This window comes from Scatophagus argus, chromosome 3 (assembly GCF_020382885.2).
Source record: "Scatophagus argus isolate fScaArg1 chromosome 3, fScaArg1.pri, whole genome shotgun sequence".
NCBI classification, from domain to species: domain Eukaryota; kingdom Metazoa; phylum Chordata; class Actinopteri; family Scatophagidae; genus Scatophagus; species Scatophagus argus.
This window is the reverse complement of record NC_058495.1, coordinates 5,091,966-5,108,391: the sequence shown is the minus strand read 5'-3', so window position 1 is coordinate 5,108,391 and position 16,426 is coordinate 5,091,966. Positions and strand designations below refer to the sequence as shown.

Below are 16,426 nucleotides of genomic sequence, written 5' to 3'. Positions count from 1 at the left end.
TGGACATGAGACAACAGTGTTTTAAGATTGTTTTACTATACAAAATAATTTGTGACAAACTCTTACTCATAAGAACAGGTATGGCACACCATGGCTTAGCCTATATGACCAAGTTTCTGAATGAAAAAATAGTTAATGCTTTAATTTATTGCCGTAAATTTCTCAATTCCTTCATCATGCTTCTGATTTGTATTGGTCTTCCACTATAGAAATTCCAGCAATGGGATATTGGAGTCCTATTTACTTTGCTTTTCTGTGTGTTTTTTTTTAAACACAAATAAACATTATTTCTGTAAAATGTAACAGTTTTACCTGATTGTACACAAAATGTTTCAGAAATATTGCAGTGGTTCTAAAACATAGTATTATAAGCATATTTATATAAATTCTTAATAAAAGGCTTATCAAACTGTCTATATGACCCAATTTTTCATCATCACTGACATATAAACATTTACTGCCATAAATAAAATAAAATTTAAGTAAACAGAAGCAGATCCAAGCACAGTGAAGAGTTAACAAGAAACACAAGTTCGCTTATTTATCACATTATGTGACAAACAATCAGCTTACAACATTTGAGAGTGGTTCTCCCATATTTTGTGACCATTTGTTGGGTTTCCAGTGTTCAGAAAGGGCATTCATAGCTACATGTAACTTCTTAAGTTGAGGAAAGCGGTTTGCTAAATCAATGGTCCCTGTGGAGAAGCACTGAACATTTCAATTCCTCCATACAGAGCAGCCCCATTTTGTCCAGATAAGAGTGTGATAAGCATTAAGTGACAAGGCAGTAGGAGTTTCAGTGATTTTTGCGTTCCCTGTCCAGAGAGACTTTGTCAGTATCTCAAGCTATTATCCCCAACGTCTATTTGACTCCATGCTGATAAACCTCACTGAGCAATGAGGCATCACCAAAGCTCACACTTATGTTTAGGGTTCATGGGAGCATCTGCCTTGCAGCCAAAGTGCTTTGAGAATTCATGAGAATTGGAGACTGTGCCGATGACTCTAAATCTTGATGGGCTGTGGGGGTCTGTGATCACGCCCTCATGTGAACTTTCCGGTGTCCTTACAGAGCACCATACCTGTAGGAGTAATAAACAGGATAAACAAACATAAAATGAGGAATTCATTTTTCTGTACGGTCCTGCAAATCTAGTTACAACTATTAAAGTTTTGATTAAAGTGACATATTTTGTCATTGGAGGGAACTCACTCCAACGAAATTTGTTCTCTGCATTTAACCCACCCAAGTGACGTGCACACACACACAGCAAACCCGGGGCAGTGGGCAACCGCGTGCAGCGCCCGGGGAGCAGTGGGGGTTAGGTACCTTGCTCAAGGGTACCTCAGCCATGGACACCGGGACGGGGAATCGAACCAGCGATCCACCGGTTACAGGTCCGACACCCTAACCACTGATCCACGACTGCCCCACTTCTCAAGAGATTTCAGATGCTGGCCCAAATTCATTCATTTGTTGTCATCACAGCTCTTTTAATTGTTTTGAAGTCATTAATATTAAATTTCCCGCCTAGAATATATTTACATTTGGGTTTCTTTTATCCCGGTATCTGTTTTTGTGTTTTCTTGCTCTTTGACTGTGATGTGCCAAGTGTGAAACTAGAAGGCTGTTTTCTGTTGGCAGCTGAGAGTTTCTATGTGATCACCTTAAATCTGAGTTTAACCTGTGAAAGTACAAATAGGCTTGAGCAATCACAGTCCAGTATGCAGCTTACACTCAGTGTCATGTAGAAACTTAAAACCTCCAGTGCCCATACACTGAGAATGGACTTGAGAAATATTTAAAGTTATTTTAAAATATAAAAACAGTACTACAGGTATTCAGACAGCATAATTAAGTTACACAAGAGAACATGAGTAATATGAGTAATACAAACCTGAGCAAATCCTACAAAAAACAGCTGATGGTTCGTCATTCCCAGCGCAGGCAGTGTGGCCTCCTCTCCGTTCTTTTTGATCCAGTTCACATAAGCCTTTTGAAGCAACAAATGATCATGTTACACACATGCATTTGCTCAAATACAAGTGTATAGTGATGTTGACCAAGGGAAACAGAAGATCCACTTCAGCTTGTCCACAATGTTGTTTCCTTACGGTTAACATATACCTTGTAATGCAGGCTGATTTGCTCATCTGCTTCATAGCTTCTGAGCTCTGACCTTTGATTATGTGGAAAGAATGTGTGCATGTGAAGAAGTAACAAGAGGCTGACAAGGCCACTCACAACCACCTGCTGTAATTCCAAGCTTCACTGTAAACCAGGCAACCTGCTTTTTCCAATACAGATTAATGGATGTGACCCACAACAGCCTTGATAAATAAACTAACGCAGGGGATTAATGTCAGATCTGCGTGATAGGTTTGTGAACTTGCAACCTAGCAGCAGTAGTAAATGTAACAGCAGTGGTCTGAACTTTCCATGATAAGCTGAATATTCTATTACACCAGCATTTAATTTCTTGTCTGCATCAGTGACAGCCATTTCTCTTCAAACTTTGACTACACACATAAAATATTCAAGTTTATTTGTGCTTCCCATCTGACATCACACCTTGTAGGCGGCCTTAAGTCCACCATTGTCAGCGATGTTCTCTCCCAGGGTGTGCTTTCCATTCAGAGGCTCCTTGTTGATGCTGTAATTTCCATACTGCTCCACCATGCACTGGGTCTGCTTCTTAAAGGCCTCCACAGAAGAATTCTTCCACCAGGGACGCAGGTTTCCATCTTTGTCATATTCCCTACCTTTGAATAAAAATGTCAAATATTACCATACTCCCACATTATGCCCAAAATGTTCCAGAAGGACAGTCCTCATTCTCTGAAATGCAAGTTGTTTAAAAAAAGGAAAATCTATCACCAACCTTGGTCATCAAAAGCGTGAGTCAGTTCATGACCCATGACTACACCAATTCCACCAAAGTTAAGAGCTCTGAAAAACAACAACAACAACAACAATATTGTTATGTTAATGTACACAGTACACCTTTAAATACCCCAAAACAACTTTTCAACATTTGTATTTATGGTCCACAAGCTGCTTAAAGTAATGGTCGACCTATTGGGAAAAACATTTATTCGTTTTCATGCCAAGAGTTAGATGAAAAGATCACTCTCATATCTGTCTGTTCAATATCAAGTTGGAGCCAGAAGCTATTTAGTTTAGAACCATCCACCCATTAGCACCTTTACTACTTGTTACATCTCATTTGTTTAATCTGAAGAAAAACCAGACTGACAATTTGTGGTTTGAAGGGAGGTTATGTGTTTCTTGGCTGGTGGCAGTGAGTTTCAGCAAGTTTGAGCTGCTCACATCTCACATTTATTCAGCAATTCAAGCTGAGTCAAAGTAGATATAATATACAAAGCGTAAAACAAAAAGCAATTCAGTCTGATTATCAGGCTGTATTTGCAGTATATCAACAGACTTTCACATGTAGGTAAAAAAGCAGCTAAATTACATTTTCTGTGGATAATGTTGAACAGTTTAACAACAAGTTCTGCAATTCTGTTTTGTGTTTCAGTGGTGTTGTACTACTTTGTTTATGTTGTGCTGCTTTTATCGTCTTATGGATTAAATACAATTTCCCACTCTGGTAGACTATAAACTTGTTCTCTTTTTTTTCTAATACAGTCCATGCAACATGATTTATCCATCCCAAAGTGCAATGTAGAAGACCTACTTGGGCCACGAGCGACTATAAAACGGAGCCTGAAGAATCCCCGCTGGCAGAACCATCTCATTTTTGGTTGGGTTATAATATGCATTCACGGTTGGAGGGGTCATGCTCCACCTGCAAAAAACAAGGAACTCCAAGTCACCATATGAGGTTGACATCAAGGTCAAAACAAAACTTAGAACACTGATAATGTCCCTCTCTGCTGTTCTAGACAAGGCATGGGAACACCGATAGGTCCACCCCCACCCCACCCCCAAGCCTAATTAGAGACAAGGATCAGTTCAGCAGAGAGAAGTCGGTTGCCTGGGAACATTTGTGGATGGCAGTAGTATTCTGCTGAGTCAGTATAATGGGAATGTGTCCCCCGCCGGGGAGTGCAACCTCCTCTACAGCAAGCGGGATGCAGGGAATGAGGGGGCTGGAGAGGGAGCAACTCACTGGTTTCTGTTGGGAATTTTCCTCAGCTGGTCTGCAGTCACTCTGGCTGAGAAGTTGTAGTACTGCATGACATTTTGGAAGTACAGTTCTGACACCACCTCAAACTAAAACAGAGGAATCATAAGGGATAGGGGAGTTCAGTGTTTCAGTGAGAGACAAAATGAGATCTGATAAATAAATGTTGCACAATGGTCAGGACATATAGTGCAGCTCTACAATTACCTACATCATTGAACACTTTGTCCAGCTTTGTGGCATTCATGATGAACTCTGGATACCCAACCATGTTGTATATTGCATCTGCCTGTGGCAAATTAAATGGAAAATAACTGTAAGATATTTATTTTCACACCAGGTGGCACTGCTGTATTTCTCAGCTACTTCAGCACACAAACGGCTTAACAGAATTCCTTTCAAATGTTAATGTTTCCCTAAAGTAGCAGTAAGAAAACCTCCTGGGCAAAAAACACACCACATCTTACCTTTTCTTTTGCTGCTTTTTTTGTCTCCGAGTCCATCCAGCGCACATACTTCAAGCTGTCCTCAAACGCCCATTTAATTTCTGCAACCATATTTTCAGCCTGAAGCACAGAGTCGAAGACAGAAACACATAAGAAACATATCATCACACACAGTAGGAGCAGCTATTGTGAGCGAAGGACGCTGAAGCACTTACAATGGCCTTGCTGTCCTCCGCAAAGGTGGCTTTGACAAACATGGCTCCAAGAGCGAAGCCCAGGGCGCTGTCTGTGTCACTGACGCACAGCTTCCATCGTGGAGTGCAGCTCTGCAACATTAAATGGACACAGCGAGTTATGTTAAGGACAAATGCAAATGCCATAACAGTTCAGAAAATTCTCACCACGATTTTCCTGAGCCCAAAGTGTCATCTTAAAATTCCTTCTGTTATCCAACCAACAGTCTAAAATCCAAAGCCTCTTCATTTACTTTCATAAGTGACAAAGAAAAACAGCAATTCCTTACATTTAAGACGCTAGAATCAGCAAATGTTTGACATTTTTGCTTTGAAAATGATCACTTATTCAGACTATCGATTCTGAAAAATAGCAGCTGATTTTCTTTCAACTGACTAAGTGATTAATTGACTAATTGATGCAACTCTGCTGTTAAACAAAATCAGCATCATTGTTATTTGACTCATTTTATCCGACTCATTTAGTCACTTCCTGTTTACCAGAATGAACGTGACTAACCCAGAGCATGGGTGGACTTGCATCATTCAGCTGTGGGCTATGTGCGTAGGCGTAGAGAAAAGTGTAGTGATAATGAAACAGCCAAAGACACTGAGAATGATTCTACTAAGATGATGCAGTCGAGCAACAGACGGCTATTTCTCCTGCGAAGCCTCTGTGATAGTTCCATCTCTTCCCAAACAGAAAATTGCGGCCTTCTTGTGACCACTGAGCTCAGCGTTTTTGAAGAAAAGCTGAGCCATTATGTGGGCTGAGAGACATAGCGGACCGAGTAGTGCGTGTTGACGTATGTGTGTGTGTGTGTGTGTTGTAGACAAATGCCAGCAATAGAACACCCCACATGTAGATCCTCCACCTATTTATAGTCAAAACAGTAGGAATGCAAGCAAGCTGACCAGCAGAACACCGACAAAATCAACATGAATAACAGAGGGGAGAGATTTCTGTAGAGTTGTAAGATGGATAGTTTCACTTATGGCTGAATTATTCTTTGACTTCTCTTTGAATGTCCTTTATCCAACAAGACTGGAATAGCCTTTAATATGTTGTCTGTGGTTATATATTTTCATTTTTTCTAAATGTATTAAACTTTGAACTTTGAAACTACATATTATAGTCGTGCCTACAAAAACCAAAACATTTCCTCCAGTAAATTAGCTTATTTGTGTTAAATTTTGGGGATTAAAAAAACAAAACAAAACAAAACAAAACATAATTTCTAGAATCATGCTGGAGAATTTGAAATTTGTCACACTTTTCTTTTAACTTAAATTCACAAAATACAGAAATCCACATGATACCTATTTTTAATAAGTGTCCAGCTATCTTTTAAAATCAAAACCATACACTAAGACAGTATGTGAATAAAAAAAGTACATGTGAAAACGTTACTGTCAGCTGAAAGGAAGAGAGGGACAAATGGAGCTACATGTATACAAAGATAAAGAGGAAACAAGGTCGGAGTGAGGAAATGAGGAGTGTTCTGAGAAAGTTGTAAATCCGTGCACATAAGCACAGATGGAAAAAGAGACACAGCTGCAGTCTCACATAAAACAGATACACAAAGAAAGTTTTGGCTTTGTTATTACAGCTTGACCCCGGCTGAAAACAAGTCCGAGGGAACAGGATCTCGCTCAGATAAGGTCTAGGGTTCAGTGGAGCCTTCACAGTCAAACAGTTGCTCGCTGAGGAGGAAGCATCATTTGCAGCCAAGTCAATTTAATGTACAAGTGAATATCTTCATTTACATGCCTGAGAAAGGGCTCAGTTCACCAAATTTACAAAAAAAACATATTTTCTCATTTATTCACAGTGTAGTTCCATCTCACAAGGCAATTACAATTATTCGAAGTGGATTAAGTGTATATTTATCATGTTACATCTCTGAGATTTCAGCTAAAAAACCCAATAAAACAAAACTAACCTCATCATTCCCCAAGCAATTTCTCATTTAGCAAATGTAGTATTTTTGAATTAAGACTAATACATGCAAGGCTGCAGTTTAAAGCATGTCTTCTTTTAATTTTTTGCTGAAGCTTTTTTAAGCACATATAGAAGACAGGATATGGTAAAATCACAGGACTTCCTTACTGGGCACATGTGTCTGCATTTTACAAAAGCTTCTTTGTGCAGTTATGAAGCCATCTTAATTTGACTAGTTTATTCCAGTTTTTGTTGTGATGTAATTATTTTTCAAACACATGGACACAGAGCTACATGAAATAATGTGTCCTGGCATCCTACCACACTGCTGCATGGACACATGCCAACATAAACATCATGAAGGAAACCCAGTTAGATATGTAAGCCAAAAAATCTGTAGAAATGTGATAAGCAGATATCACTTTAAAATCTCTTACCCCAATCAGGGAAATCAGATTTGTGATTTTTGAGGAAGCATAACAAATCAGAAGTTGTGAAATCTTGCCAAAATGAAGGGAAAATTCTACTTGGTGCCATTTTCCATTTATCTGCATTCAATAAAAATGTGGTAAAAATGAGGTAAAATAAGAAGCTGTCTATACCCAGCTGTTTGGCTTTGGGACATTTCCTCTGCTGGTATACACTGGCCTTCTCAACAGCTGACACAGTCAAACTGACAGCACTTAAAACATTTAGTAGATTGTACTAGTTTATGCCTCCTAACATTTCAAACACACATTTAACTGCTTGTTTAAGGCAAAAAGCACTAAGACAGTGCCCACTCTGCAATTTAAATACTTGTTTTTGGTTCACAAACATGTTCAAAACAGGTCTGCCAGCAGGTAAAACATGCACAGAACGTTCTTGTTTTTTCACTCTTTTTTATCTGCTTAATCCAACCTTTGTGTCTATCTGTGCAATGCTGGATTATAGGGACTACAATAGGCTTAAATCTCATCTCTCACCTTCTTGGTTCCATACATGACCTCCAGGAAGCGCTGCTCAGTATCCTGAAACCTTTGGTCTAAAATGGACACCATCTTCCTCACCACCTTCATTATCATATAGTTGTTGAGAAGGCTGAAAAGGAAACATCAGAGTCTTTGTTTTGTTGCCCTCTTCTTTATGTAAACAGAGCAAATACTTTTAAGTTAACCTCTTCCTTTATGTTTCATTTATTTTACTGCATTGTTATAAGTCAGAATGACCAGACACCAAAATATAACCTGTATTGTGAGAACTATATAAAATGTAAAAAAACTAATAAGTGTATCTGACCTTTTATTGGTTTTAGTTATGAGGTCAGAAACTTTCTGGAGGTATTCCTTGGCATAAACAACCACTGGCTCTGACTCGTTGAGGGGCACGGGAGCAAACACTTCTGTGAGATATGGCATCCAGTCCACTGCAGGAACCAGAGTCTGCAAAGGCACAGATAAAACTCACAGGCATGAACAAACACTGAGACATGTTGCTGAGATTTATGTTATTTTTATATTTACATATTGTTTCACTTCTTTTAGGACATTGCAGGAGGAGTCATGATTTGCAGAAAATGATTATCTTCAAGTGCTGTATACTGCTGTTTTATTAGGGAGATCAAATCAGGAGACACTCACAGTCAGATCCTTGGCCTCCATCTTATGGTAGATGACCTCCTCATCTCTCCTCTCCTCCTGAGGGACGGTGATATTGGCCAGGGTGGTTTCAAAGTCCACGATCTCCTCCATCAGCGTCCGAGATGTCTCCTCCGTGCCACCCAGGAGAACCCCTAACTCCACCAGGAAGTTGAGGTATGCCGTCAAATACTGCAAAGTAGGCAGAACAGTGAGGTGGAGATTTTGGCAGCTGAGGAGACAGCGTGTGTAATCCTAAACTATGCAAATACAAGCTACTATGCAGACCATTTTCCCCCCAAGCTGTCTTCTCTTTTAATATTTCTCTATTTGATTTTCAAAAGTCTACAATGAGCCTTTTGGTATTTCCTTAGTTGAATTCCAAGTAGATACTTTGTTACAAAAAAGTCCTGAACTTAATTTGATGCCCTGTCTTGAGCTTTAATAACATTTACTGTCCAGCGTTGTGTAGCGCATGCTTGACAACTGTGAAACCAGTGTAATGCTGTGAACAATTCGCCCCTGGTACCTTTTCATTTGCTGTTTTGTTGAGGTAGTAATCCCGTGAAGGTAGTCCCAGGCTGGACTGATCCACCTAGAGTCAAGAGAAACATTTTTTTCACTACCAGTTCACCCTCCATTTTGACACTCAAAAACAAGCTGCTATTTTCATTCCTCCGTTACAACCATGCAGGCTAAAAGCAGAAGATCACCAAAAGATACTATCAGTAGCATTTGTTATGGTCTCATGACATCCTACAAAGGAAAGGACTCTCATGTCAAATTGTCAGTGTGAAACCAAGACCATTGTGATAATGAGTGGCTTGTCCCCACAGTACCAGCAGAGATAAAATCTGTCCTGTGGGAGAAGCTGTGATCAAAGGTTTCAGTGAAGAAGGCACTTTCTGAGATGTAAACGCATGATTTTAGATAAATACAAGTAATTGTTCAGACAAATGGGGAACCATAAAATGGCCCGTCTCACCTGGATGATGTTACTGTTGGAGTTCTTGGAGTCAGTGCTGACAAACACGGTGAAGAAAGGCGAGGTGTGATAGTTGGCCGACACCGCACGCAAAACTTCCTGGAAGTTGTCCTTGTCCCAGGGTTCGGTCAGGGCCCATCCTCCTAACTGAAACAGGGAGTGATTATGTAGACGCTCAGAGGCAGCTGGATACAAAGAAACTGGTTCATTAAGTAGAAATGAAGAAGGATTGAAATTATGAATTTGTTTGATGTTTGACCGCTTTGGGGAAAAAAGCAAACCTGGCTGATTAGCTCCTGTAGTGGCTTAGCTCCTAATTCCTCAATCTTGGCCTCATTCATGCATGCCTGATAATATCGCTGGGCCTTTTCCTCAGCTTTACTCAGACCTTTCATCGTTGTGTTTTCTGCCCAGTAGAGACAGAAGATAGATAAGCGTGAATGAAACGCATTCCGGTTCACCCACCCCTGACACACACTTATGCCTGGGATAGAGCAGCTGAGGATACTGAATTGCACTCAGACAAGTACTCTTACCCAATAAATGCTTCATTGCAAGCATGTTGTGCTCCCAGAGGTTGCTGAAAGATCCCCAGCGGGACTTGCCCTCGGGGAGAGGGTTGTTCTTCATCCAACCACCACAGGCAAAGCTGTAGAAGTCATGGCAGGGGTCTACGGATCTGTCGAGGGCTCCCATGACCGCGCTGGCCACAGTAATGCATGGCTCTGTTAGACACAAGTGTGGGTGAGCTGCAGGAGAAAAGATATTTAAAAAGAACATGTTTAATTCGTAGAGAGCTCACTTTTAAAGACTATTTCAGCCCTGTGATGCAGAAAACACCGCTGCTTGGTAAAAGACATTTTTGAGGATCAGAGTGGATAATCTGAAAATATTTCCTAGTGGAACGTCCAAATATACATGCGGGTCTTCAAACCATCTGGAAACTATCATTTCATAAGAGATAACAGCCAAGATATACAACCTGGAAGGAATATTTCTCCATGTAAAAATACTTTATAAATAATTAGCTGACAGTTGATGATTTTGTCTTCATGAGAAGCAAAACGTAACTACTGCCAGCTGATTAATTGATTGTGGAGGGTTTATGCTCCTGGAAGAATTCATCTAGATGTATCAAGATTAAAGTCAGTCACTTTCCTTTTTATTGCCATTTAACTGGCTACCAGACCAGTCATTGCACCCTGGTCAGTGCTGCCAAAATCAAAACTTGCCAAGACTTCCAAAATGAGTTTTTCCTGACAATGACTATTATGTGTGTTGTGTTCTCTAGGAGCAGCACACAGGCTTTTGGCTGCTCCTTGTTAAAGTCTAAACACAAAAGCTGTTTAACAGGAAGTGTTTGGAGAAGTTTAAGTGCTAGTTCAATTCCAGGGAACATGTCATCTCTAATACCCGACATACAGCGGACACTTTCACCATCTGCCCATTTAAGGTATCAAACAAAGACGGAGCCAAAGTTACGAGCAGTGATGAGGTTAGTGCCCCATGGAGAATTCATTCTTGTTCCTTTTATTATTTCATAGTGTCATATGGCATGTGGTTGTGAATGGGAGGAAGTGGCATTAAGTTTCCCAGGGTGAATTTGAGGAAACCAACACAGATGAGACGCCGCCTGGATGTGATGGCAAATCCACAAGCCCTTTTTCCATAATGAACAAGCTCAAGGGAGAGATTTGGAGTTGTTTTTAGGCAGCTTAGCTGAAGGTGGGGCTTCGGGTTGAAAGATAAAAAAATAAAACCACATACACTGTATTAAACAGCACAGACCTGTAGTGACTCAGATGCAGTCACTTTCACATTCAGTGTAGAAAGGTTCTTTCTGCGAGTTAAATCAGAAGATTGACACCATTCACGTCCATGTGATTAATATGTAGCCAGTTAGCTTAGCTTAGCTTTTAAGAATGTAAATGGTAACAAAAATCCTTGGCCAAGAAATATTAAGGCACATAATGCCCTGTAAAACAGCACATCGTTGTTTTAACACTTTGGTGTTTACACAAATTAAAAAAAAAGATTTATCAAGTGTTACTTTGTGAGCTTAAGAGATACTGACAGGTGGATTTTGTTACCTTTTCTCATTTCTCACTGCTTCCAGTTTCCATTTCAAGCTAAGATGACCAGCTGCTGCCTAACTTTGCATTTACTGTAGGGGAAGGACATGAGAGTGATGCTAATTCTCTCTGTTCTCTCAAACTCCTAACAGGCCCATTCTCCTACACGCTCTCTCTTTGAGAGTGTTTTTATTTTGAATCATTCTTCTTTTTGCAAAGGTCGCTTATGATTCAATGCTATATTAGAAAAAATATAAAAGGATAAACTGAGAAAATTAAGTTTTCATCATTCAAGTCTCCTGACCAGACTTCACAGAGACCGCAGGTGTTTCTTTTCAGTTTAAATAGAACTTTGAACTCACTCTGTTTGTAGAAGACCCCAGTTGTGATGAGAGATATAAGCAGGCCCACAGACACGACACACAGTAAGAAAAGCAGCCTCCTCTCTCTGTGCGTCCTGTCGGGCCAACATGTGGGACCACGGCCATGCAGAAGAGTCACCTGCGAACGCACACGCACACGCACACGCACACACACACACACACACACACACACACAGGGACACATGAAAACCTTTAGAATGCTTCACTTCACCTGTTCAGTCAAATATGATACTTTTCAGGAGGTTCAAAATAGTTAAAAGATATAAAAGTGCTTTTCAAATCAGCTGTAAAACACAAACACACACTCTTAATCATGTTACTTTGTTGAACTAATACAATGTGGAAAGTGTTGTCTATAGTTAAACAGCTTCTCAAGGATTTGATGACAGGTTTGGTTTCAAAGCACAATGGCTTCTCTATGACGGCGCCTCGAACTCTCCTACACAGAAAAGGTTAATCTTTCTTCCATTGTTTCCTCACTTCTAGTTTAGCATTCACTCATAAAAGATATTTTCCTTTTGGATCAGATTGGGGAAAAAACACAATAATCCCACTGAACCATATCTGCTGCTTTTGTGTCTCACCTGTAAGCTATGAGGAAGTCAGCCAAGTGGCCAGTTCAGCTTCTAAGGCAATGTTATATAGTTTCTCAGAAAAACAACAAAGAACTCAAAGAGTCAGAAGAAAGGCCATGCCTTTACGGTCAGAGATTGAATATTTTGAATGGCTGAATGTTTTTTGTATCAGTGATTCATGCAGTAGCTCTTCCACCAGCACGCCGTGCTCTGGCACATTTTCTACTGATTGTTGCTGTAGTTAAGGCTGCCAAGGGAAATTATCTCCTACAGGAATGATCCCAAGGGTCACTCACAAATCTTTCACAGGGCACATTTAGCACTCTGGCCAATCTTTTTGAGAATACACACTATAAATAAATGTCAGCTATCGGAACCTCAAAAGTATCCTGTGGAGGGCAATTACCCTGAAGTGTATACATAAGGAGCTGATTTACTGCTATTAACCGAGATGAGACTTTAACAGTCAAACTCTATGTGACCAAATAAAATGCCAAAGCCACAGTGGCTTCTTAATCCCAGGAGCTCATCAAGTTGTTTTGGACATAAACTGAGTGTAACTGAGAGAAGAATACTGCTGCCAAGCCTGTGCAACTTTCCATCTGCATTTTATTTCAGTCTCTCAAAACCACATTTTATCATCCTGAAAATGACGGGAAAATCATAACTATGCTGTCTAATTAGTGAATTCAAGCACTCTGTTTGAGCTCTTTAGGTATATTTGTGATCACATTTTAAAACAATATGCAACAGATATGGTAACAGAAGGTACATTCACAATACACCAACAACAACATATGGTTACGGTTCATGCCAATAATTGTCTGCACATATATAAACTGTTAAAAAATACCTGACACAAACCAGCATCATCAGTGTTATCAGCCACTATATCCGATTAGATGCTCATCAGCATGTTACAAAAAATTGAAGATTTAAAGGATTTAATCTAGAAATTGACCTATAGTGGATTTTCAGAGACCAATACAATAATTATAGCTTGGAGCAGGAACAAACTGATAGCCAATTAATCAGCCATTATCATCCCTTGGATAACTGTTGAACTTGTGGCTGGGTATCAGTACTCCAAAGCTGGTATCAACAGGAATGACCCAGTACCAAGTTCTATCAAAACTTCTCCAGTCAAAAGATTCCTGCATTAAATTCTTTCTGTACCCAGAAAAAAAAATATACTATTTGTATGGTTTTGCCTGCAACCAATCACAGTTCAGAAGCTTCACAGTTCAGCATGATGAGATATCAAATGAAGTACTTTATTGGTATTAGTATCACTTCAAGAGTACTAGTATTGGTACTGGTATCATAATTGTTTAAACAACCTGGTTAAAGTGAAAGTCTAGAAGTTGCCTGGTTATTAAGACATACACATGTAATGTGTTAGCACGTCTTCTTACTGAAAGAGATCTTACAATAAGACAATTACTAACTCTGGCAATTACACATTTGGACTTCATTAACACAGCTATAGCTTTGTTAATAAAAATTTAAATAGTGACATGTCACAGCATGAGGCTAATTTTAGGGTCCATAAACTGTAGAGTAACACACTAGTTGGGTAACTAAAAGAATCCACGTATTAATAATGGTTCAGTACCATCACTATAAATGGTTCTGATAATAATAACTACATTAAACATAACAATGTGGTTTTATTCCATGTCTGTGGAAAATTAATAACCGTCCCATAGTTCTTCTTTTTTATCCACCTGTTCTCCCACCTGGCATGATTTAACTATTAGCAGTAAAGCAAGCACACTTCATTTCCGATGGCCTGAATCAGGCCTGAATCGGAAAAATACTTTGTGTTTCAATATGATAAGACATAGATAAGATAAGACACTCGATATTACAGGACAAGTATTAGTCTACAGATCACATTTCACAAGTCGTGGACAGGCATTAAGCCAAACAGTATCTGACATAAATTCAGACTGGGACACTGATGCTGCAAAATGACTTTCACATTTTTATGCAAACTGGTTTCCTTGTAAATTGAGCTGGACAGAGTTTGTTTTTTCTTTTTTTTTATCTTTGAGATGGTAAGATTTTTTACATGGCTGTGTTATTTTTAGCACAGGGTGTTTACCTGCATAGGTGAGGATGTGTAAATGTCGTCACCGGTGGAGTCCACCAGGTCTTCCTCATCCAGCGTTGCTCTCTTATATGTTGACATCTGAAAAGTTAAATGCAGAAACGACTCTCTCAATGCTTCCATGTTCCTTGTAGCCTCTCTCCTCTCCCACTCATGTGTGTCTAAGTCTATTCCTCAGCAGTCTGTGAGGCGTCAGGGTCGGGTTTCCCTCTAAAATCCGTCAGGTGGCATCTGGTTTGTCTTGCTGGAGCTCTTTTGCTCAAACACCGTGTTGACTCTCACAGAGTGTGTGAGTCCTCTCCTGTCAAAAGCACTTTTCTGCTCCCTTCAACCCCAACAACACCTCTCACAGCCCCCATGGTGTCTGGCAGATATCCCCACAAGCAAACGTCACAACACTAACAAAAACCTCCTCCCGAAAGTCCTTGTAACATGTTCTTATGGGCCCCTCTCTTCCTCTTTGCCAGTGTTGTGGCTCTTCCTTGGCAAACTTTTTCCTGACTTCCTCCTTCAGCCCAGTCAATGCACACACGGCACGAGGGAAGACGGAACAAGTGAAAAACAGGAAGGAACACTGACTTGAGTGACTTACATGACCGAGAATGGGTGTGTGGAAGTGATTGTATGCGTGTGTGAGTGCATTCTCCAATGTGGTTTCACTTAGATTAAGGGAGGGAACCTCACAGCAGCGGTTCACACCCTGTGTCTTTTCTATAGGACAGGGTGGACTCGGGGGAGGGGCTCATACAAAAGATTCCCCTCCCACTACATGCTTGTAGTAGCTGCCAGTGGTAACCGTTACCTGATAGGCATGACAGTCAGTTCCTCTCCAGTTTAACCCCTCACCCACAGGCCCCCTACCACAAAACACAAACACTGCACTTTAAATACTTAACTCCCCATTAAGGTATTTAAAACTCAACATCACCTCCACATATTACAGATGAACTAAATATGAAAATAAAGTGTATGGCTGCTCATGTTCACTACACATTAGTAATTCTGTTCATGAAGCATATTTTAAATGTCTACAAAACATATCATCTCTGTCCCAAGTTTAAAAGTTGAATGTTAATTAAAACATTCTGATCTTGGAGCATAATATCACAAATACAAATAAAGTACAAAGCCTGTTGCAAATATGCAATTCAGTGTATTATTATTTTCTGCTAGTCTATCCATACTGCAACAGTACATGCCCAACCTAAACCTCCATATGAAAATGACTGAAAATGAGAGGATACAGGATACAGATCCAGGTAAATGGTGACCTTCACAACAAAATTTGAAGCTATCAGTCCCAGCAAGATGTCATCATTCTGGCCACTGACTGACTGATTGACTTATCAGTCTACATAGCTGTGGCTCCGGTCCTTATGAGCAAAATGAGCCATCACTGCCAGGCAAACCTAAGTTCTACAAATCTTACAGCACCAAACAGTTCTTTCAAGAAGTCCTAGCTCTTCTGAAAAAGACAATGTGCAATCAGCTTTTGGCATGGACCAGAAAGAGATAAACTGAACTGAAAGTCTGGAAGCTGCTATCACTCCCCATTAGACAACAACTTAATCTATGTTGTAAACATTTTCTGACGCTGTTGAATGTTTGTAAACACAGGTAAATAGACCTATACGTCGACTGCAGGATCATGTGTGGCTCACTCCAGAATGATTGCTCAACACTGTGTAATACGCTGCAGGACAAACTCTGTGAAGGAAAAAAAAAACAACTGACTTTTACGAAATACAAGGAACATACAGCTGAAGCGCAGCTGAATGCCACAGCCTGTCTTCTTCTGGACGTTTACTTTCAGTGCTCTGGGTTGCATCTTCTCACGTTAACATCCATCCACTCAGCACAAGACAAACCAGTGACTGGAGAAAAATGTTTACTTGGTAAAGCCAGAT

General features: G+C 40.0%; 1 protein-coding gene across 1 annotated transcript; it reads right to left on the bottom strand.

The window, feature by feature from the left end:
- Positions 1–16: 16 nt before the first annotated feature.
- Positions 17–15,365, bottom strand: ece1 (endothelin converting enzyme 1). Its single transcript, XM_046382680.1, has 18 exons — positions 14,514–15,365; positions 11,811–11,949; positions 9,913–10,125; positions 9,658–9,782; positions 9,377–9,523; positions 8,921–8,986; positions 8,395–8,583; positions 8,054–8,196; positions 7,741–7,855; positions 4,816–4,926; positions 4,622–4,720; positions 4,366–4,443; positions 4,140–4,243; positions 3,705–3,815; positions 2,886–2,953; positions 2,576–2,766; positions 1,902–1,997; positions 17–1,085 (listed from the first exon to the last, which is right to left on the bottom strand). The coding sequence occupies exons 1-18, from the start codon at positions 14,640–14,642 to the stop codon at positions 909–911; spliced, it is 2,301 nt and encodes a 766-aa protein (XP_046238636.1). The 5' UTR covers positions 14,643–15,365; the 3' UTR covers positions 17–908.
- Between the last annotated feature and the right edge of the window lie 1,061 nt (positions 15,366–16,426).

Excerpts from the sequence above, each read along its gene's own strand:
- ece1 (XM_046382680.1), bottom strand. The coding sequence starts at position 14,642 with ATGGAAGCATTGAGAGAGTCGTTTCTGCATTTAACTTTTCAGATGTCA. Across the intron at positions 11,950-14,513 it reads ACACATCCTCACCTATGCAG|GTGACTCTTCTGCATGGCCG; the intron begins GTAAACACCCTG and ends GTGCGTTCGCAG. Across the intron at positions 1,086-1,901 it reads TTTTTGTAGGATTTGCTCAG|GTATGGTGCTCTGTAAGGAC; the intron begins GTTTGTATTACT and ends TTACTCCTACAG.